Source organism: Ahaetulla prasina, chromosome 4 (assembly GCF_028640845.1).
Source record: "Ahaetulla prasina isolate Xishuangbanna chromosome 4, ASM2864084v1, whole genome shotgun sequence".
In the NCBI taxonomy this organism is placed as follows: Eukaryota; Metazoa; Chordata; class Lepidosauria; order Squamata; family Colubridae; genus Ahaetulla; species Ahaetulla prasina.
In genome coordinates, this window is record NC_080542.1 from 11693461 (window position 1) to 11715996 (window position 22536).

Genomic DNA, 22536 nt, shown 5'->3' on the forward strand with positions numbered 1-22536 from the left:
CCACCCCTCCTTCTGCTGGTGTCGCCTCTCAGATCTCTGGAAGCGAGGGTCCTCCCAATATGAATTGTCTTCCGCTGGATCTGCTGTCACTAATTCCAGCACCTGGCTGGCTTCCTCTGACGGCTGAGCCAAAGGAACACATGTCATATGAGTGAGGTTTATCGGGCTTGTTCGTTCACTCCTGACATCCTCTCCGGGCATGGGGCCAGGGCCAGGGGCTGGAGGCATGACAGGCCATTCATCTTCATTATCAGACTCAGAGTCTGATAAAAGACCCGGTTGGAGACGGGAGGGGCCCGGCGGAGGAGAGGAGGGAGGACGAGTCACAACACCAAGGAAGTCCAGTTGTCTCCTGAAAAAAAAGCCCCTTTGGGACAACCGCAACCTGGAGGACTGAGAATCTCTACATCCTTTCATTTGCAATATTTATCACAGTGCTTCCCCAATGCAACCAAGCTGATGATTCCCCCATTCCTGCTAGAGGAGGGGAGACAGGACCCACCTTTGGCAGAGCCAAGAACGTCAGCATAACTGAAGCCTCCAACAAACACCAAGCCACGGAAGGAGTCTAAGGTCATGTTGCCCGAGCACAGATCTTGCATGGTCAGGTCCCAAACCTGCAAATGACAATCCCCCCCAAAACAAGAGAATATAATATAATAGGAGGCTCTTAAGAGAGGGCCAGGGGTGAAATGTTCAAATTTATTACTACCGGTTCTGTGGGCGTGACTTGGTGCGGGAGGGGTTAATGTGACTGGGTGGGCATGGCAAACTTTCTTTCTTTTTTTTTTACTTTTAAAAGCATTTTTTCTACAACTTCTTTGACTGAAGAGATTGTAAAACACGCTTTTAAAACCCTCTGATGATCAGGCAACTCATCTGGGATCGCCAGAGGAGCTTTTTAAAAGCATTTTTTTACAACCTCTTCGGCCGAAGAGGTTGTAGAAAAAAATGCTTTTAAAAGATTCCGACGATCCCAGCTGAGATCGCCAGAGGAGCCTGTTGAAAGCATTATTTTACAACCTCTTCGGCCGAAGAGGTTGTAGAAAAAAATGCTTTTAAAAGGTTCTGATGATCCCAGCTGAGCTGCGCGATCATCAGAGGCTCTTTTGTTTACTTTTAAAAGCATTTTTTTTTGGCTGAAGAAAAAATGCTTTTAAAAGTAAAAAAAAAAACCCTCTGATGATCGCAAGGCTCAGCTGGGTTGTGGGGGGGATTTTTGCTACAGGTTCTCCGAACCACTTGTTGCCATCGCTACCGGATCGGGTGATCCAGTCCAAACCGGGAGCATTTCACCCCTGGGGAGGGCCCAGAAAGTCAGTGAGAAGGATTGTAGATAACAATTTGTCTTCCAAGATCTGCAGCTCTTGGCAAATGGAGATGCCAATCCAAAGGTGCTCTTTTTTCCCCCCCAAAAGGCAACTGGACTTTGTTTCTTTTTTTTAAAAAAAATAAAGTTTTATTACGCATGTATTAAAACATTAGCTGGATACCCATGCTTTGCTATGAAACTATGTAATCGGGCTTGATAAATCGACACTTACAGCTTGAAAATTAATGAGTAATTACGATCGGCCTCTCCTCTCCCCTTCTCTCCCTCAGCCTTGCCCCACAGAAACGTCTCCTATCCTCTCCCTTTCTCTCCCTCAGGCTTGCCCCACAGAAGGCTCCCCTATCCTATCCCCTTCTCTCCCTCAGGCTTGCCCCACAGAAGGCTTCCCTATCCTCTCCCCTTCTCTCCTTCAGGCTTGCCCCACAGAAACATCTCCTATCCTATCTCCTTCTCTCCCTCAGCCTTGCCCCACAGAAGGCTCCCCTATCCTCTCCACTTTTCTCCCTCAGCCTTGCCCCACAGAAGCCTCCCCTATCATACCCCCTGGTTGCTGCTGTGAAAGTAAAACTGATAGTGAAACTCCTGTCCTCTGCTTGTGTTTTGCATTTGGAACTGATTTTCTTTTCAGGTGGGGATGGGGAGTAGCACTCCTTAGCATCAGAGGGCTGTTTGGAAAGTGAAACAGTATTTGCTGTATGAGCAAGAAGGAAACCGGAAGGAGCCTGGCTGTGGCTTAGCACAAGTGTTCTGTGGTAAAGCTGCTTCCTGCTGTGAAAGTAAAACTGAAAGTGAAACTCCTCTCCTCTGCTTGTGTTTCGCATTTGGAACTGATCTCTTTTCAGGTGGGGATGGGGAATAGCACTCCTTAGCATCAGAGGGCTGTTTGGAAAGTGAAACAGTATTTGCTGTATGAGCAAAAAGGAAACCGGAAGGAGCCTGGCCGTGGCTTAGCGCAAGTGTTCTGTGGTAAAGCTGCTTCCTGCTGTGAAAGTAAAACTGAAAGTGAAACTCCTCTCCTCTGCTTGTGTTTCGCATTTGGAACTGATCTCTTTTCAGGTGGGGAGGGGGAGTAGAACTCCTTAGCATCAGAACGTGTTAATCATAATATACGAAATACTAATGCTCTGATGGTCATTTCGAAAAATCCTTTCATAGTGAGCACCTGGAAGCCAAGAGGAACATACTTGGCAAATGTTAAGTTTGTAGGCTTTACGGTTCTGGAGATTTCGTGATTACAGCGTGAGTGGTTTTCGCATTTAAATGTATAGTTTGGAAACAGTGTAACCATCCTGGCATTCTCTTTGCCATACATACTAAAAATGAAAGATAAATATCATATATATCTTATTACTTATATACAATTAGTCTGTTCAGTATTTACATATATAAAGACATCCTTCTATCTATATTACCTATACATTTGTTTTATTCATTATCATTCTATTGTAGTTACATATAGAACTTTAAATCTCCATTTTATGAATTCTGGTCAGTTCTTGTTTTTTGACTCTACTTTTCTGTTCCAACCATTGATAAAATTTATTCCATATCTCGTGGTATTCTGACTCGCCTTTATTTTTCAATTCGAACGTTAATCTATCCATTTCTGCACATGTCAAAAAAAATTTTTAATCGCTTCATCTTCTAGAGGAGTTTCCTTATTTTTCCAATTTTGGGCAAAGCTCATTCTTGCCGCTGTTATAATACGTATTATTAAGTAAGTTACCCCTTTGCTGTATTTCCCATTTATGATTCCCAATAGGAATAGTTTGGACTTTGTTTCTTCTTGAAGATGCTTCACTTCTCATCCAAGAAGCTTCTTCAGTTCTGAACTGAAGAAGTGAAGAGAACTGAAGATGCTTCTGGGATGAGAAGCGACATGACTTAAGCAGGGGTGAAATGTAAAATTCATTACTACCGGTTCTGTGGGCATGGCTTGGTGGGGGTCGGCTGAAGAGGTTGTAAAAAATGCTTTTAAAAGCCTGTGATGATCAGGCAACTCAGCTGGGATTGTCAGAGGAAAAAAGGCTTTTAAAGGGTTCTGACCATTCCGGCCGAGTTGCCTGATCGCCAGAACCTTTTAAAAGCATTTTTTTTACATCCTCTTCAGCCGAAGAGCTTGTAGAAAATATGCTTTTAAAAGGTTCTGGCAATCAGGCAACTCAGCTGGGATTGCCAGAGGAGCATTTTAAAAAGCTTTTTTTTTTTTTACAATCTCTTCAGCCGAAGAAGTTATAGAAGAAAATGCTTTTAAAGGGTTCTGACGATCCCAGCTGAGCTGTGTGATCATCAGCGGGTTTTTTTTTTTACTTTTAAAAGCATTTTTTCGGCCAAAAAAAAAATGCTTTTAGAAGTAAAAAAAAACCAAAAAAACTCTGATGATCGCACAGGTCAGCTGGGGCGGGGGTGGGGGGTGGCAGGGATTTTTGCTACTAATTCTCCGAACCATCCGCTACCATTGCTACCGGATAAGGTGATCTGATCTGACCCGGAAGCATTTCACCCCTGGTCTTAAGGAAAAATGAAGTCCAGTTGCCTTTTGAAAAAAACAAAAGCACCTTTCAGACAACTTGAAGAAACATAAATGCACTTTTTGGGAGAACCATGACCTGGAGGATTGAGAATCTCCATAGACATCCTTAATTTGAGGTGGCTTCTCTCCTTGGTTAGTTTCCATTCATTGCTTCTCGTGCTGCTTTCAGGCAGCTTGTGGCCCCAATCTTAGATATTGGGGCTTGTCTTTCAAGATCTATAGAGATTTCCTTCAGGCTCAGGAATTACCCTTAAGAAGTGTGAGGAATCTGTCCCGATCAATTAATTTCTCTTTTTTTATGCCTGGATCTGTTTTTCCCTCTAGTCCTGTCCCTTGAGGAACAATTAAATTATTGTAGATATTAAATTACTGGTAAAAATTAAATTATTGCCTTTGTTATGTATTTCCTCATTGGGAACCAATTATTATATCAGAAAATGGTGTTAAGGTCTCCTGCTTGGGCGGGGGTTGGACTAGATGACCTATAAGGTCCCTTCCAACTCATCTGTTAAAAATAGTAGATTCCAAAATGCATTATCTGTTGATGAAAGAACCCGATCTTTAACCGCTAATGTTTCTTAATTAATTTTTAATCCTTCATGAATGCGAAGAGATGGATAAAATGACTATGGAGTTGAAAGAAAGGATTCAGAATATTATGAAATATGGAATAAAATGTACACTTGGCTCAAAAATAGAAATCAAAACAAGAAATGTTTAATTTAATATTGATGAAACTTAAAGTAACTGAACAACATTAAATAAAGAGATGTAAATATAAACGAATATAAATGTGTAGATAAGAACAATGAATATTATATATATTTGTTTTCTGAGGTTTTCGCGGGTGTTTGTATGTAGGTCTTTGGCTATTCGGGTTTTCTCCCACGTAAAAAGCCAAGACGCTTCCAATTTTACGTGGGAGAAAACCCGAATAACCAAAGACCTACATATATATATGTATGTATATGGGATATTTGTTTTCATAGGTTTTCACGGGTATAGGTGTATATATATGTTGGAGTAATGCGATTATTCTACTATTAAGTAGTAAATAGAAATGATAGAATAGAGAACTACAAAAGCAAAATATGTAAATCGATACAAAATGCTGTAAAATTACCACTGATGTTATGTAATGTTTAATACGTTATGTCTTGACATGTCTTGTTTTTATACATGTGTGATTGTTTTTTGTGTTGTTTTTAAAGACAAACTATTTAATAAAAATTATTTAAAAAATTTTTTTAATCCTTCATGAATTGAGCCTCTAGATTTACTAATATTACTAAATTCCTCGGTAGCCCAAAACAGATGGAAATCTTAATTTCTTTTCTTTTTTTTTAAAGAAAAGGGTATGTCAGGAGTGGGATTCGAACCCACGCCTCCAAGGGAGACTGCGACCTGAACGCAGCGCCTTAGACCGCTCGGCCATCCTGACTTCTCTATAAAAAGGTTTCCCCCCCCAACGTCTTTGGTAATAGTCCATTTTTAAACATGGTTTCTTTATATGCTATGGTGTGCTATAGCCACACCATAGATTAAGAAATAGGAGGACAACATGCAGGTATCTTCCCAACCCAGGTAGTTGTGGCCGAGTGGTTAAGGCGATGGACTAGAAATCCATTGGGGTCTCCCCGCGCAGGTTCGAATCCTGCCAACTACGAGAGTTCTTTTATATCAAAACATAAAAGTCCTCTAGTCTAAATATATCCTACATTCTTTTTTTCTTCCACACATTTAAACTCATCTCTTTTAATAGATGCCAATCTACAGCTCTTGAGGTCCTTCTAGGATGGGTAGATCATTTCAATCGAACTGAAACGGATGTTTCAAAGGACAAGTTTTTTAGAATAGAATAACAGAGTTGGAAGGGCCCTTGGAGGTCTTCCAGTCCAACCCCCTGCTTAGGCAGGAAACCCTACACCACTTCAGACAAATGATTGTCCAACATCCCCTTAAAAACTTTCAGTGTTGGAGCATCCACAACTTCCGGAGGCAATTCCCTTAGGATTTTTGCAACATCCGTTTGGACAAACTCACCTGGAATCCAGCCATAAGAAACGCGGCCACCATTTCACGATCTCCGTTGCTCCCTTCTTCGCGAAGGACAGCCACCCGGGGAGCAGGCAAGGCTGGCGGTAGGAAGTAAACAAAAGTTGGTTCTTTTGCAACGTAGCTCCCCCGGGCCAAGTTCTTCTCTCCCGCCCCAACTTTGAAAGATTACAGGTAGTCCTCAACTTACCACCGTTCATTTAGTGACCGTTCTAAGTTACAACCAGGGGTGGGCCGCTGAGGGTTCACAAGGGTTCGGGAGAACCTCTAGCTAAGATTGTGTGCAGTTCGGAGAATCCCCAAATCCCACTCTTGGCTGGCTCCACCCACCCCGCCCTGCCCCTCCCAGGAGTCCCCATGCGGCCCATTTTGAATGCAGATAAGTGCAGGGTGCACACAGAGGCTCGGGGAGGGTGAAAAACGGACCTACTGGAAGTCCGGGAAGGCCTCCAGAGGCTGGGGAGGCTGTTTTTGCCCTCCCGGAGGCTCGAAAAAACCCTCCGGAGCCCGGGGAGGGCAAAAATGCTCCCCTGCCCCGCCGTGGTGCAGGAGGCCGACTAGGCCACGCCCACCATGGCCACGCCCACCCAGCAACCGGGCAGAGAAACCCTTGCTAAATTTTTTGAAGGTTACAACGGCAGTGAAAAAAGTGATTCACAACCGTTTTTCATACTTTTTTTTTAATTTGAATTTATATCCCGCCCTTCTCCGAAGACTCAGGGCGGCTTACATTGTGTTAAGCAATAGTCTTCATCCATTTGTATATTATATGCAAAGTCAACTTTATTGCCCCCAACAATCTGGGTCCTCATTTTACCTACCTTATAAAGGATGGAAGGCTGAGTCAACCTTGGGCCTGGTGGGACTTGAACTTGCTTAATTATCAATATTTATAATTAATATTGCTTAATTAATTACTTAATGAGGACCCAGATTATTGGGGGGGGGGAGGGCAATATGCCGACTCTGTCAGCCGCTCAGAGAGGGCTATAAAAGCCCTGTGAAGCGGTATATACAGCCTTACGTCTTTATTGCCATTGCTGTTACAACCGTGTGGCAGCATCCCTGGGGGGTCACGTGATCCAAATTCAAAAGCTTGGCAACTGGCATGTACTTATGTCGGTTGCAGCGTTCCCTAGGCCACCCCAACATTCCCCTTCGGCGACCTTCTGAGAAGTGAAGTCACTCAACCACCGCGTGGCTACCTTCGCGACGGCTGAGATTCACTTAACGAGGGTGGTGAGAGACAGTGTAACGTGGGATTTAAAAACTCACTTGACAACGGTCTTGCTTAGCAACGGAAATTTGGGGCTCGATTGTGGCCGTAAGTTGAGGATGCAGGGACAAGAGATAGTCCCTTCAAAGCTGCGAGTTTCATTTTACCTCAGAATTTCAGACATCCCGCTACCAAAATCCAGCATTATGCTACTAAATAATAATGCAACGTTCTGCTCCCCCCACCTCCATTTTTAAAAAGGAAATGAGGAATATAACAGGTACGTTAAGTTTGGATTAATATTGCTATTGCACGTGGAGTCCTCGACTTACAACCACAATTGAGCCCAAAACCTCTGTCGCTAAGCGAGACAGAGTTTTGCTCCATGTTTTGCTCCATGTTACAACCTTCCTTGTCACCGTTGTTAAGTGAATCCCTGCAGTTGTTCAGTCAGTCACACTGGTCATTAAGTGAATCTGCCTTCCCCATTGACTTTGCTTGTCAGAAGGTTGTAAAACGTAATCACACGACCCCGGGACACTGCGACGGTCGTAAATATGAGCCACTTGCCAAACGTCTGAATTTTGATCACATGTCCATGGGGACACCGTAACGGTCGTAAGTGTGAAAAACGGTTGCAGTGTCCTGGGTTAACAACTGGGTTACCAACTGCAGTGATTTACTTAACAACGGCGGCAAGGAAGGTCGCAAAATGAGGCAAAATTAATTTAACAAATGTCTCGCTTTGCGACAGAAGTTTTGGGCTCAATTGTGGTTGTAAGTCGAGGACTACCTGTAGAATAGTAACCTTAACCCAAACTTAAACGTGTCTGTTATATTCCTTATTTCTTTAAAAAAAAACAAAAAAACCAAACCCAACAGGGGAAAACTGCAGAATGTTGCATTATTATTTAGTAGCAAAGGTCACTTAACAAATATCTCACTTTGAAAATACCTTTGCAAAATGAAATAATTAGGAAAATAATGGAATGTGCTGAAATGAGTAAATTGACATTTGAAATAAGAGAACAGGAAGAAAAGCAATATTATAAGATATATGGGATATATTTTATCAATGGCTAGAAGGGAAGATATGTTAGTAAAGATTGGAGAAAGAATACTATTAACTGAAATATTAAAATGAATGGTGCAGAATGATAGAATGAATGATGTTACCAGATAAAATATTCATTAGCGGATATGCATATGGAATGAGAAAAATAAAGGTTAAGAAGAAAGGGGAAAGAGAGAGGGTTAGAAAGGGTGGAAGAGAAGAGTAGGGAAGGAGGAGAGGATGTAGAAAAGCGAAGGAGAGGAAGGATGAAGAAAGTAGAAAAAAGTAGAGAAGGGAGGAGGAAAGGCTTGTTAAGGAAGGAAGTGGTAGCTGGGCAGGCCCGAATAAGTAACAAATGAAAGTTAATGACTAATGTTGAATAAGAGACTGTATATTGAATAGGTTGTTGGAAAATGGAAATAAAACTTTTTTACTAAAAAAAATAAAAAATAAAATAAAGGTTATAGCCATTGGTTAATTTAAAGTTCTGGATACAAGATGGTGACAATATAAATTTAGATAAATTAAGGATATTTGTAAATGGTGAAGGCACAAGAGATTTGTAATCACCCCGCCGACACACAATATTGGGATTGAAAATGTTTTCATGTTTATGTGTTTTGTCTTAAAAGAAAATTTAAAAAAAAAATTGTTAAAAAACCCACAAATATCTCACTTTAACATTTTTTGCAAGGGGTTCTCTGCCCCGTTGCTGGGTGGGCGTGGCCATGGTGGGCGTGGCCTAGTCGGTCTCCTGCACCACGGCGGAGGGGGGGGCTGTTTTTGCCTTCCCTGGGCTATAGAGGCTTTCCTTGAGCCTCCAGGAGGGCGAAAACAGCCTCCCCAGGCTTCGGAGGCCTTCCTGAACTTCGGATAGGCCCATTTTTTTGCCCTCCTCAAGCCTCCGCACGCACCCTGAACTAACCTGCATCCGAAATGAGTTGCGTGGGAACTCCTGGGAGGGGCAGGGCGGGGTGGGTGGGGCTAGGTCAGCCAGGAGTGGGATTTGGGGGTTGTCCGAACTGCACAGAATTTTAGCTAGAGGCTCTACTGAACTCCTGTGAACCCCCAGCCAGCACACCCCTGGTTGTAAGTCGAGAATTATCTGTAGATCAATTTTGATTGCAGAAAATATGACTTCAGTAACAGAGTTATATTAACACTTGGAACATGCTACCTGACTCTGTTTTGAGTAGCAAAATCCCCAAATCTTTAATCAAAAACTGTCTACTATTGATCTCACCCCGTTCCTAAGAGGTTTGTAAGGTCCTAAGAGGTCTGTAAGGGGCGTGCATAAGAGCACGAACGTGCCTACCGTTCCTGTCCTACTGTTTCCTTTCGTTATATCCAATTTATATAGTTATTACATGCTTGTACTCATATATATGCTTATATGTTACATAGTTGCTTCATGCTTATGCTTATGTATGCTGTTATGACAAATAAATAAATAAATAAATAATGAAGTATATCCATTTCTATTTCTTGGTGTGACACCAAGATCTCGAGGAGTTACGTCAGAACAGTCCTCCTTCCCAACTTCTTCTGGCGACTCGGTCCATTTCCTACCCATTTCCTGAAGAAGCGGAAGTTCCTCCTGAGGGTTAAAGGTCAAGGTGAACTTGGGTTCCGTCCTCTTGGCCAAGCCTATCTCTTCTTGAGCCACGCAATCTGGATTGGCTTGCAGTCTTTCCAGCTGGAAACTGGTGGCCTCCCACCAAGTCCTCAAGGTGGAGACTTTCTCCGCCAGCACCTGCTGACCATTCACGGTGACTTGGACCTGAAAATAGACACACATGAGAAACACACATCATGGGTGCAGAGCAGCCGAAGACCCAATTAGGTGATAAGGTTAGCCATAAATCACAGCAAGGTTCGTAGCCCAATGTGCCTCTGCTAAAAGAGGTTACAGATTATGTTGTGACCTGTCGGCCAGCCAGCCCCTCCAGCGGTTGAATTAGAGGAGGTGTTGTGGTCTGCCAGCAGCCTGCAGACGGACCTGGCAGTGGAGTCGAACAGTGAGGAGGCTGAGGAGGTCAATGGGCCAGTCCTGGACTCTGGGAAAGGCCCGGACAAGGGCTCTGCATTGGAGGCAGAGATGGGGCCAGGGCCATCTGGAAGCGATGCGCAGATTCCGGAGCCTCCAGAGGTGGACAGCAGAGAGGCAGAGGAACAAGAGGAGCCTGTTCCTAGTGCATGAATGCGAAGAGCTGCCAGAAGGCAAGAGCAGCTGAAGCAAAAAGGACGACTCAGGAGTAAGGCCAGGAGATGATTGGCCCGTCCCAGAAGGCTTAAAAGAGCAGCAATGAGCCATTGGGTTCTTTGTAGAAAAGCAACGTTGATTCCAGTGCTTCTTATCAGCATCTCTTGAACTTTGTGGAGTTTTTGCCAAGAAAAGCCTTTAGCAGGTTGCCAAAGACATCAAAGGTTGGTGATAAGGCCGAAGAATTTGTTTTGGGCTAAAGCTGAGAATGAATTAATGTTCAACTGTTTTAATAAACGAAGTTTGTTCAGGACTGAATTGTGTTTGGTAATTACTACTTGGGCCTCGGTCACAACAGGAGGAGGAAGCGGCATGGGAGTCAGGATCAGCATCAAGGCAACCTGAGATCTCCGGAGGGGAAGAAGGAATGGAGCTGGCAGAGAGAGAAAGACAGAGGCAGAGCCTGGGCCGCCCGTCAGCCCTCAGATGGAGAGTCAACATCCCCCAGGTCTGAAGGTGGCTGATGAAGAAGAGGAGGAACAGCTGGGTCCAGTGCCTGATGCGCAGAAGGCAGAGGAGAGGAGAGGAGAGCAGTGGAAATCTGTGGGCTGACCCTTGGGACAGAAGAGCCACCGCTGCTAGCGAAGCCCCACCCTAGATCTGGGCCAGTGATGAAATGTAAAATTTGTTGCTACAATTCTGTGGGCGTGGCTTGGTGGTGGTGGTTGGCGTGGCCAACTTTAAAAAAAAACATTTTTAAAGCATTTTTTTACTACTGGTTCAGGCGAATAGGCAGTAAAAATGCTTTAAAAAAGAAAAAAAGGGTTCTGGGGATCGCAGGGGGGCAGAGTTCGACCGTGAGGCGCCTCATGTGTGGGGTGCCGCAGGGGTCAATTCTCTCGCCTCTCCTGTTCAACATCTATATGAAGCCACTGGGTGAGATCATCAATGGTTTCGGGGTGAGGTACCAACTGTACGCTGATGATACGCAGCTGTACTTTTCCACCCCAGGCCACCCCAACGAAGCTGTCGAAGTACTGTCCCGGTGTCTGGAAGCCATACGGGTCTGGATGGGGAGAAACAGGCTCAAGCTCAATCCCTCCAAGACAGAGTGGCTGTGGATGCCGGCACCTGGTACAGTCAGCTGCAGCCGCGGCTGACTGGTGGGGAAAAATCATTGGCCCCGGTGGAGAGGGTGCGCAACTTGGGCGTTCTCCTGGATGGGTGGTTGTCTTTTGAAGATCACTTGACGACCGTCTCCAGGAGAGCTTTTTATCAGGTTCGCCTGATTCGCCAGTTGACCAGGATACCCTATGCACAGTCACTCATGCTCTTGTTACCTCTCGCTTGGATTACTGCAATGCTCTCTACATGGGGCTCCCCTTGAAGAGCACCCGGAGGCTCCAGTTGATTCAGAATGCAGCTGCGTGGGTGATAGAGGGAGCCGCTCGTAGCTCCCATGTAACACCACTCCTGCGCAGGCTGCACTGGTTACCTGTGGTCTTTCGGGTGCACTTCAAGGTTTTGGTTACTACCTTTAAAGCGCTCCATGGCTTAGGGCCGGTGTACTTACGGGACTGCCTACTAGTACCGAATGCCTCCCACCGACCTGTGCGCTCGCACAGAGAGGGACTCCTCAGGGTGCTGTCCGCCAAGCAATGTCGGCTGGCGGCCCCCAGGGGAAGGGCCTTCTTTGTGGGGGCTCCCACCCTCTGGAATGAACTTCCCCCAGGACTTCATCAACTGCCTGACCTTTGGACCTTCCGCTGCGAGTTGAAGACTTACCTGTTTATTCGCGCAGGACTGGCATAGGAATTTTAATAGCTTTTAATATTTGATATAAATTTTATGGGGTTTTTACGGTTTTAAATGTTTTAATTTTGGCCTTATATCTAATAAGTTTTTTAACTATTGTTTTATTGTGTATATAATTGTTGTTTTATCTTGGCTGTGAACCACCCTGAGTCTGTCGTGTCCCACTCCTCCGCTGACGGCCGGGTCAGGGAAATCCGCAGCTCTGCCAAAGTCCTAGCAAAGTCCTCAGGGCAGGCAGGAGACCAGAAAGTGACTTCAGCAAGATATGTTTAGACTTTGCCTGACTCAGAGAATGCCAGAAAGCAGGTCCTTTATATAGGCCATGGGGTGTGGCTCCATGACTCAGCACTTATCCAGGCCTGCCCCTCCCTTCCTTCTGTTGTCTATCAAGTCTTCTGACGCGTGGGTCACTCCAGTCTGCAGCTGTTGGCAATTGACCTCCCTCAGGCTCACATGCTGTGGAGAAGGGGGAGGGGTCTAGTTGCTCCGTTTGCCTGGGCATGGAGCCAGAGCTGGGGGCTGGAGGTAATTCTTCCTCCTCAGCCTGTCTGGGCATGGAGCCAGGGCTGGGGCCGGGAGGCATACTACGACATTCCTCCGTGTTCGGAAGCAGATAAGAAGACCCCGGCTGTGGTGAGATCAGATGAGACACAACAGAGTCCTTCGGGAGAAGGGCGGTATAAAAATCCAATAAATCTAAATCTAATCTAAATCTAATCGCGCGGCACAACTGTGATTGTCGGAACTTCTTTTTTTACCTTTTTAAAGTTTTTATCACTCCCAGTCTACTCACCCCTGATCTGGGGATAAAAGGCAGGGGGCAGAGATGAATAGATGTGGCAGGCAATCTCCTGTGCCAGACAGATGTGTTAGAACAGTTCAACAGAGTTATAAGGGACCTTGGAGGTCTTCTAGTCCAACCCCCTGCTTAGGCAGGAAACCCTACACCATTTCAGACAAATGGTTATTCAACATCTTCTTAAAAACTTCCAGTGTTGGAGTATCCACAACTTCTGGAGGCAAGTTGTTCCACTGATTAATTGTTCTAACTCTCAGGAAATTTCTCCTTAGTTCCAAGTTGCTTCTCTCCTTGATTAGTTTCCACCCCTTGCTTCTTGTCCTGCCTTCAGGTGCTTTGGTGAACAGCCCGACTCCCTCTTCTTTGTGGTAACCCCTGAGATATTGGAACACTGCTATCATGTCTCCCCTAATCCTTCTTTTCATTAAACTAGGCATACCCAGTTCCTCCAACCGTTCTTTATATGTTTTAACCTCCAGTCCCCAAATCATCTTTGTTGCTCTTCTCTGCACTCTTTCTAGAGTCTCAACATCTTTTTTACATCATGGCAACCAAAACTGTATTCCAAGCGTGGCCTTACCAAGGCCTTATAAAGTGGTATTAACACTTCACGTGATCTTGATTCTATCCCTCCGTTTATGCAGCCTAGAACAGCGCTGGCTTTTTTGGCAACTGCACCACACGGCTGGCTCAGATATGGTTGTTCGCCAAGGACTCCAAGATCCCTCTCACAGTTACTAGTATTGAGCGAGGTACCGCCTAAACTGCACCTGTGCTTCTTGGTTTTTCTTGCCTAAGTGTAGAACCTCACTTTTGTTCACCACTGAATTTCACTTTGTTAGATAGCGCCCAATGTTCAAGTCTGTCTGTTATCTTAAGCCTATCATCTGGAGCAGGGGGTGTCAAATTCGATTTCATTGAGGGCCGCATCAGAGTTGTGCTTGACCTCAGAGGGCCATGGGGGGTGGGCGTGGCCATGGTAGGCGTGACACGGGACTCGTGTCGGGGGCACTTGTGGTGGCCAAGTGTTAATGCAGGAGTTCCCTGAGACCCTCTCTCACTTTTATTTTAATTTCCTTCCTTCCTTCTTTCCTTCCTTCCTTCCTTCCTTCCTTCCTTCCTTCCTTCCTTCCTTCCTTCCCTCTTCATTCTTCTTCCTTCCCCTCTTTCTCATTTTTCCTTCCTTCCTCTCTTCCCATTTTTCTTTCTTTTCCTTGGTCTTTCCTCTTTCCCTTTCTCCTTTCCTGTCCCTTCTCACGTGCTCAAATGCAAAAGGGGAAACATTTCTCCTTTCGTTTTGTTTTTAGTTTATTTTGATAGCCCTCTGCCAGCAAAAACAGAGCCCATGGCCCATTATAACAGAGCCCATGGCGCACTAAAACTCCTCTGCCTTCAATTTTCCTAACAAATATACGCTCACTTGCAAATAAGATGGATGAAATACTCCCCTTAAACAAATACTATTCTGATTTTCGCAATTCAGCAGTCCTATGCTTCTCTGAAACCTGGTTAAATGAATCAATTGAAAATAGCAGCCTGAACATTCCAGGATTTCAAATTGAACGATCAGACAGAATTCCAGAAACATCTGGTAAAAAACAAATAATTCCCTCAACACTGTCAGACTATTTACTGAATCTGCACTACTATTAATCGTTTCATAGCTCCCATCACCAATCTCCTTCCACTTATGACTGTATGACTATAACTTGTTGCTGGCAATCCTTATGATTTATATTGATATATTGATCATCAATTGTGTTGTAAATGTTGTACCTTGATGAACGTATCTTTTCTTTTATGTACACTGAGAGCATATGCACCAAGACAAATTCCTTGTGTGTCCAATCACACTTGGCCAATAAAATTCTATTCTATTCTATTCTATTCTATTTTTGTTGGCAGAGGGCTGCAGAAGGCCGTTGTGCCTGAAAATGGGGCGCAAGGGGCCAGAGGCATCGCAGGCTGGTCCTTTTCAGCCGGCCGCATGGGCTGGATCTAAGCACCCCGTGGACCAGGGTTGGGCCTCAAAATTTTTAGCAAGGGGTTCTCTGCCCAGTTGCTGGGTGGGCATGGCCATGGTGGGTGTGGCCTATTCGGCTTCCTGCATCATGGCGGGTGTGTGTGTGTGTGTGTGTTTTTGCTCTCCCCGGGCTCCGAAGGCTTTCCTCGAGCCTCGAGGATGGCCAAAACGGCCTCCCCAGGCTCTGGAGGCCTTCCCAAACTTCAGGTAGGCCTATTTTTCGCCCTCCCTGAGCCTCCGCACACGACCTGCACTACCTGTATCCAAAATGGGCTGCATGGGGACTCCTGGGAGGGGAGGAGAGGGGAGGGGTGGGCGGGGCCAGCCAGGAGTGGGATTTGGGGGGGGTTCTCCGAACTGCATGGTATTTTAGCTAGAGGTTCTCCCAAACCCCTGCGAACCCCCAGTAGCCCACCCCTGCCACGGACCGGATCTGGAGTGTTGGGTATTCCTGCTAGCTTGGTGTCTGCCGGTGACCTAGCTTTTTTAACACCACATTAGTGATCTCTGCATTTACCATGGCATTTGGACCTCGAGGACCAGAATATCCAACAGGGACACAGCGCACCCCGGCTTTCCGGTACCGGCTGCAGACATTGGCTGCCGCAACACGGGGCACTTCCAGCACCAATCCGAGTTCTTCTGCGAAAAGAAGCTCCAACACTAAGAAAAAGAAGAAAAACAACAATATCATGAGAAATATTTCCTCACCCTCTTCTCCCTCAATTCTCCTCCCACCCCCAGGAACCCACTTCAAGAAGACCCATAGGTAGTCCTTGACGTACAACAGTTCATTTTAGTGACTGCAACGTGGTCAGAAGGTCTCAAAAGGTCGATCACACGATCCCGGCACACTGCCACCATCACAAAGGCGAGTCGCTTGCCAAATGTTTGAATCTTGATCATGTGACCATAGAGACGTATGACATATCATTTTTCACATGAGGGTTACAGCTTCTCCATGTAATCAAAATTCGAACACTTGGCAATAACTAAGATAGATAGATAGATAGATAGATAGATAGATAGATAGATAGATAGATAATGATAGATAGATAGATAGATAGATAGATAGATAGATAGATAGATAGATAGATAGATAGATAGATAGATGGATAGATAATGATAGAGAGATGATAGATAATGATAGATAGATAATGATAGATAGATAGATAGATAGATAGATAGATAGATAGATAGATAGGTAGATAGATGATAGATAGATAGATAGATAGATGGATGGATGGATAGATAATGATAGAGAGATGATAGATGATAGATAGATAATGATAGATAGATAGATAGATAGATAGATAGATAGATAGATAGATAGATAGATAGATAGATAGGATAGATAGATAGGATAGATAGATAGATGGATGGATGGATAGATAATGATAGAGAGATGATAGATAATGATAGATAGATAGATAGATAGATAGATAGATAGATAGATAGATAGATAGATAGATAGATAGATGATAGATAGATGATAATAGATAATGATAGATGATAGATAGAGATGATAGATAGATGATACATAGATAGATGATAGATATAAATGATAGAAATAGATAGATAGATGATAGAGAGATAGTTAGATAGATGATAGATAGATAATGATAGGTAGATGATAGATAATGATAGATAGATAGATAGATAGATAGATAGATAGATAGATAGATAGATAGATAGATAGATAGATAGATGATAATAGATAAGATAGATAGATGATAGATAGATAATGATAGATAGATGATAGATAGATAGATAGATAAATAGATAGATAGATAGATAGATATAGATGATAGATAGAAAGAGAGAGAGAGAGAGAGATAATGATAGATAGATGAGCAACAGACATAATAGACAAATGATAGATGGACTGATGGATGGACAGATGGATGAAAGAAAGAGAAAGAAAGAAAGAGAGAGAGAGAGAGAGAAAGAAGGAAGGAAGGAAGGAAAAGAAGGAGGAAGGAAGGAAGGAAATAAGAAGGAAAGGTAATTTTGTGAAGGATGCAACATCCCAGGGTCCTGCGGTCTCCTTTTGTGACCATCTGACAAGCAAAGTCAACGAGGAAGCCAGATTCCCTTAACAACCGTGTTACTAACTTGACACCTCTGATGATTCCCTTAACAACGGTGGCAAGAAAGGTCTCAAGACGGAGCAAAACACAATAAATGTCTCTTAACAACATAAATTTTGGCTTCAGTTGTGGTTGTAAGTCAACCATGTATTTATTCTTCTTCCTTGTTTCTGATCAGCCCTTCAAAAGATCTACAAGAGTCCTTGATTTGTGACAATTCGCTTAGCAACCGTTCAAAGTGACGATGGTGCTGAAAAAAGTGACTTACAACCAATCCTCACACTTATGATCATCACAGCCTCCCCGTGATCCAGGCACTTGCAAACCAGTAGTGAAGGTAAGTAGATTGCACCCCTGGCCCACAGCCTGGAGTTTGATTCTAACCGAATCAAAGTTGACTCAGTCTTCCATCCTTCCGAGATTGGTTAAATGAGAGCCCAGATTGTTTTGGCGGCAAAACACTGCCATTGAATAGAATAGAATAGAATAGAATAGAATAGAATAGAATAGAATAGAATAGAATAGAATAGAATAGAATAGAATAGAATAGAATAGAATAGAATTTTATTGGCCAAGTGTGATTGGACACACAAGGAATTTGTCTTGGTGCATAAGCTCTCAGTGTACATAAAAGAAAACATACGTGACTTAGAAAGCGCAATAAAAGATTATGAAGGGGCATATAAGTCTGAGTGGTGCAGTGGCCTAGAGGTGGGGCTCTCGCCTCACAATCAGGAGGCTGCTGAGTTCGATCCTAGGTAGAGGCACAATGGGAACATATCCGCGGAACAAAACTCTGCATTGGCAACAGGGAAGGGCATCCGGCCAGTAAACACTCAGCTTCATTCAGTTGCCCTGACTCCATCCCACAAGGGATTATGGGGTCATTAAAAGGAGACGACGACGACGATGATGATGATAGAGGTCTAACAGCTATCGCTATTAAAAACAAATGCAGTCAGGTGATGCCTAACTTAATGACCACACTGCTTAACAACAATTTTTTCCTTGTAAGTGGAGGATTACCTTTATTTATCTTGACTGCTGTTCTCTAACACCATGCACCCAGTAAGTCGGACCCTCTTTTCCCCCCTGGACTCTCTTGGTCCAGGTTCTGCCCACTGCCGTAACTGTCTCCCCAGTTTACTCACCTGGGATTCCCGGTGCCCCGAGCTCAATCTGAGCACCACAATTCCCAGCAATGGCCATCTCCAGGAAGCAAGTCAGGAGTCCCCCATCGCTGACATCATGCCCAGAAGAAAGAAGAGAATCTGTGGAAGGAAAGAACATCCAAAGTCTTGATGGGACATTTTTTCAATTACAGTGGAAATATAATTCAAATAAGGGACGTGGTGGCACAGTGGTTAAGACGCTGAGCTTGTCAACGGAAAGGTTGGCAGTTTAGCGGTTCGAATCCCTAGCGCCGCGTAACAGGGTGAGCTCCCGTGACTTGTCCCAGCTTCTGCCAACCTAGTAGTTCAAAAGCACATAAAAAATGCAAGTAGAACAATAGGGACCACCACCAGCGCTGGCTCTTCGCCTTTGAAACGGAGATGAGCACCACCGCCTAGAGTCGGGAACGACTAACACATACGTCTGAGGGGAACCGTTACCGTTACAATTCAATTAAAGAAGGAAATCAAAATGAGTCAAGATTAGGGAGGGAAATGATAGCAGTGTTTCAATATTTAAGGGATTGCCACAAAGAAGAGGGAGTCAAGCTATTCTCCAAAGCAGGGGTCTCCAACCTTGGCAACTTTAAGACTTGTGGACTTCAACTCCCAGAATTCCTCAGCCAGCAAAGCTGCCAGAAAAGCTGGCTGAAGAATTCTGGGAATTGAAGGCCACAAGTCTTAAAGTTGCCAAGGTTGGAGACCCCTGCTCCAAAGTGTTGTGACCCAGGCCCAAGTAGGTAGTAGGAAACTCAAGTCAGTGTAAAAATAAACAAACTTTATTAGAACAGCTGAGAATTACTTCATTCTCAGCGTAGTCCAACTAAATTAAAGCAAATTCCTCCCAACACAATTCCTCAGTCCTATCACCAACCTTAGTCAAACTGCCAAAGGCCTTTCTTGATAAAAGTTCAGAAGACACCGATACAAAACAAATGCAACAAGACAAAGCTATCAATGTTGTTTTCCGGCAAAGAGCCCAAACGCCGTTGTTGGTCTTTTAAGCCTTATGGGAGGGGGCAATCATCTCCTGGCCGTACTCCCGAGTCGTCCTCTTTGCTTGAGCTGCTCTTGCCTTCTGGCAGCTCTTCTCATGCTTGCATTAGGAACAGGCTCCTCCTGTTCCTCTGCCTCACTACTGTCAGTTGCTGGAAGCTCTGGAGTCTGCACATCACTCCCCGATGGCCCTGCCCCACCTCTGCTTCCGACGCAGAGCCCTCATGCGGGCCTTCCCCAGCCTCCAGGACTGGCCTATGTTCTTCCTCAGCCTCATCGCTGTCTGACTTGGTTGCCAGCTCCGCAGGCTGCTGGCGGACCACAACACAAAGCACCCGAAGGCGGGACAAGAAGCAACAGATGGAAACTAATCAAGGAGAGGAGAAACCTGGAATTAAGAAATTTCCTGACCGATTAATCAGTGGAACAACTTACCTCCAGAAGTTGTCAATGATCCAACACTGGAAGTTTTTAAGAAGAGGTTGGGCAACCATTTGTCTGAAATGGTATATCTGTGGACACGCGAGCATTGCCCTAGCTCAGATCCAGTATGCATGCGAACCGGTAGTAAAGGTAAGTAGAACTTACCCCTGTTTCGGTCCCACTGGAACTCGGGAAACGGGCCATTTCCGACCTCCGCAGGGCCTCTGGGAGGGTGGGAAAGTCCATTTTTGCCCTCCCCAGGTTCCAAGAAAGTCTCTGGAGCCAGGGGAAGGCGAAAAATGGGCCTACCGGGCCCACTGTGCCATCATGTGCCAAAAATGGGGGGAGCACGGGGGGTGTCATGCACGCATGTGCGGAACGCATTGAATTATAGGTATGGACACGCGCCCATATGATCTCCTCGCTTTTGGCACGCGGTGGCAAAAAGGTTAGCCATCACTAGTATAGGGCTTACTGCCTAAGCAGGGGGTTGGACTAGAAAACCTCCAAGGTCCCTTCCAACTCTGTTAATCTCTTCTGACCCAGTTCCCCATACACGACAAACCTTCGGTAGTTGAAGCAATGATTCCTTTATTAGGTGTGCCAGCAGCTCCGGGCAAACAGTTTCTCTTTCACCTCAGGCTAACAAGTCTGTCTGGCAGGGGAGACGAATAGTTGTCTGCCACATCTATTCATCTCCGCCCCCCTGCCTTTCATCCCCAGAGCTAGGATGGGGCTTCGCCAGCAGCGGTGAATCTTCCATCCCAAGGACCAGCCCACAGATTTCCACTGCTCTCCTCTCCTCTGCCTTCTGTACATCAGGCACTGGACCCAGCTGTTCCTCCTCTTCCTCATCAGCCACCTCCAGACCTGGGGGCTGTTGGTTCTCGGACTGTTGATGATGGACAGCCCAGAAACTAATCAAGGAGAGAAGCAACCTGGAACTAAAGAGCAATTTCCTGACCGAACAATTAATCAGTGGAACAACTTGTCTCCAGAAGTTGTGGGTGCTCCATCAATGAGACTTTTTAAGAAGAGTATGAAATGGTATATAGGGCTTCTTGCTTGAGCAGGGGGTTGGGCTAGAAGATCTCCAAGGTCCCTTCCAACTCTGGCCCTGTATGTGGTTATCTTATAGTTCCATAATCGGGGCAGCTGTATCCACCATTCTTGGAGCTACCCACTTTATTTTCATTTTTATGAGCAATGTCTCTAGATCATATGAACCTGCGTGAGCAAAGCCGGTGGAAGAACTGAAAGGCCAAATGCCATACATCTGCTTACTCGTCCCTTTTGTCCCTAACAAAGACAAAATTCAAGTACCCAAAACATGCAGATATATGTAAATTTATCCCTTTCACTCAGCTTATCATAGGCTAACTTTTCTTAAGCACAGAATCGGGAAAACCCAAGGAAATGTCTTCGTGATGACCTGGGGCATGGCACAAAGATAACACAGGCACCTGGCAGTTCAAACCCCCCATTTATTGTTCCAAATTTCCCCAAACGCTCCCACGTTTCTGGCAAGTCCCAGAACAAAGTGATGACACCCATACACACAAACCTCGAGCAGCCTCTGGCTGCCAATAGCCCAGCCCAACGCTGTGAGCACCACAGCTGCAAAGCAAGAAATCCAGAAAGAATGCAAGGAATCCAGGAAAGTTCAAACGTCAACACTCCGGGAATTCAGCGTTTGTTCCCGACAAATGCCCCTCCCCAGTGTCTCCTTAAGGCTTAGTCCCCAGGTGTGCCTTGAGAAGAGGGACAGGACGGTCCCCTTTTGAGTAGTTGAGTCAGACTCCGCTGTTCTCGCCTTCTCTCCACCCTCCATGTTTGAGGATCAAGAGCGGGTGGTCCTTGTTCACTGCCTGAAGTCTGTCTCTCATGTTCACTGCTTAGCCTCTCCTGGTCATCCTTCCCCCCTTTCCTCCCTGCCTACAAACCGTCCCAATCCTGAAAGGCCCTGGTCTGACTGGGCCTGCTCCTCCCCATATTTCTCCCAAGCCAATGAAGCCGTCTTCTTGATCTCCGTCTGCTACAGTTCCAGCTCGTCTTCCTCTGCCGATTCAGGCTCCAATGGGGGCATGACAGTCTTTACGAAAACCAACCTCACTCTCCCCCACACCCCAAATGCGAAGACCTCTTTGTCGGGCAGGATGTTACAAAAACAGAAGGCTAGAACGGTAAGACAGAAGGAGGCTGACCTCGTAACAGATCCTGAGTAACTCGGAAACAGGAAGCAAGGATGCTGGGGTCATCCAGGTCTGGGGAAGTGTCTCCCAGTTGACAGAAGCACTGGGCCAGTGCGCTACCCCCAAGTCGATGCTTGTCCGGGGTCACAGCCACATGAAGCAAGGCCCCTACAATACGCCAAGGTGAGGAGAAGAAATTGGTGAATCAGGGAAATTTGTGAAGCTGCCCAGAGTCACCTCTAGGCAAGATGGCGTCATACAAGTCAAATAAATAAATAAATAAATAGAGGATTAGAGATGGATAGTGAGGGAGGGAGGGAAGAATTAGAGACGGTGGGGAGGGAGGGAGAAAGGACGGAAGGATTAAGAGATGGAGAGGGAGGGAGGGAGGGAGGAAGGAAGGAAGGGAAGGAGGGAGGGAAGGAAGAAAGAGACGGTTGGGAGGGAGGAAGGACAGAAGGATTAGAGATGGAGAGGGAGGGAGGGAGGGGGGGAGGAAGGAAGGAAGGAAAGGAGGGAGGGAGGGAAGAAAGAGACGGTTGGGAGGGAGGGAGAAAGGACGGAAAGATTAGAGATGGAGAGGGAGGGAGGAAGGGAGAGAGGGAAGGAAGGATTAGAATGGTTGGGAGGGA

At 45.3% G+C, this 22536-nt stretch overlaps 1 protein-coding gene and 2 non-coding genes across 3 annotated transcripts in view; 1 reads left to right on the forward strand and 2 right to left on the reverse strand.

The window, feature by feature from the left end:
- Positions 1-22536, reverse strand: part of PFAS (phosphoribosylformylglycinamidine synthase) — an 83849-nt gene that overhangs the window by 5312 nt on the left and 56001 nt on the right. The window contains exons 21-26 of the mRNA XM_058183957.1: positions 21917-22072; positions 18273-18392; positions 15549-15694; positions 9761-9971; positions 5910-6001; positions 503-617 (exon numbers count right to left, since the gene is read on the reverse strand). Of these exons, the coding sequence (XP_058039940.1) occupies positions 503-617; positions 5910-6001; positions 9761-9971; positions 15549-15694; positions 18273-18392; positions 21917-22072 (840 nt within the window). The remainder of the gene's footprint in view (positions 1-502; positions 618-5909; positions 6002-9760; positions 9972-15548; positions 15695-18272; positions 18393-21916; positions 22073-22536) is intronic.
- Positions 5225-5307, reverse strand: TRNAL-CAG (transfer RNA leucine (anticodon CAG)). Its single transcript has one exon. It is a non-coding gene; the product is annotated as a tRNA-Leu (tRNA).
- Positions 5451-5532, forward strand: TRNAS-AGA (transfer RNA serine (anticodon AGA)). Its single transcript has one exon. It is a non-coding gene; the product is annotated as a tRNA-Ser (tRNA).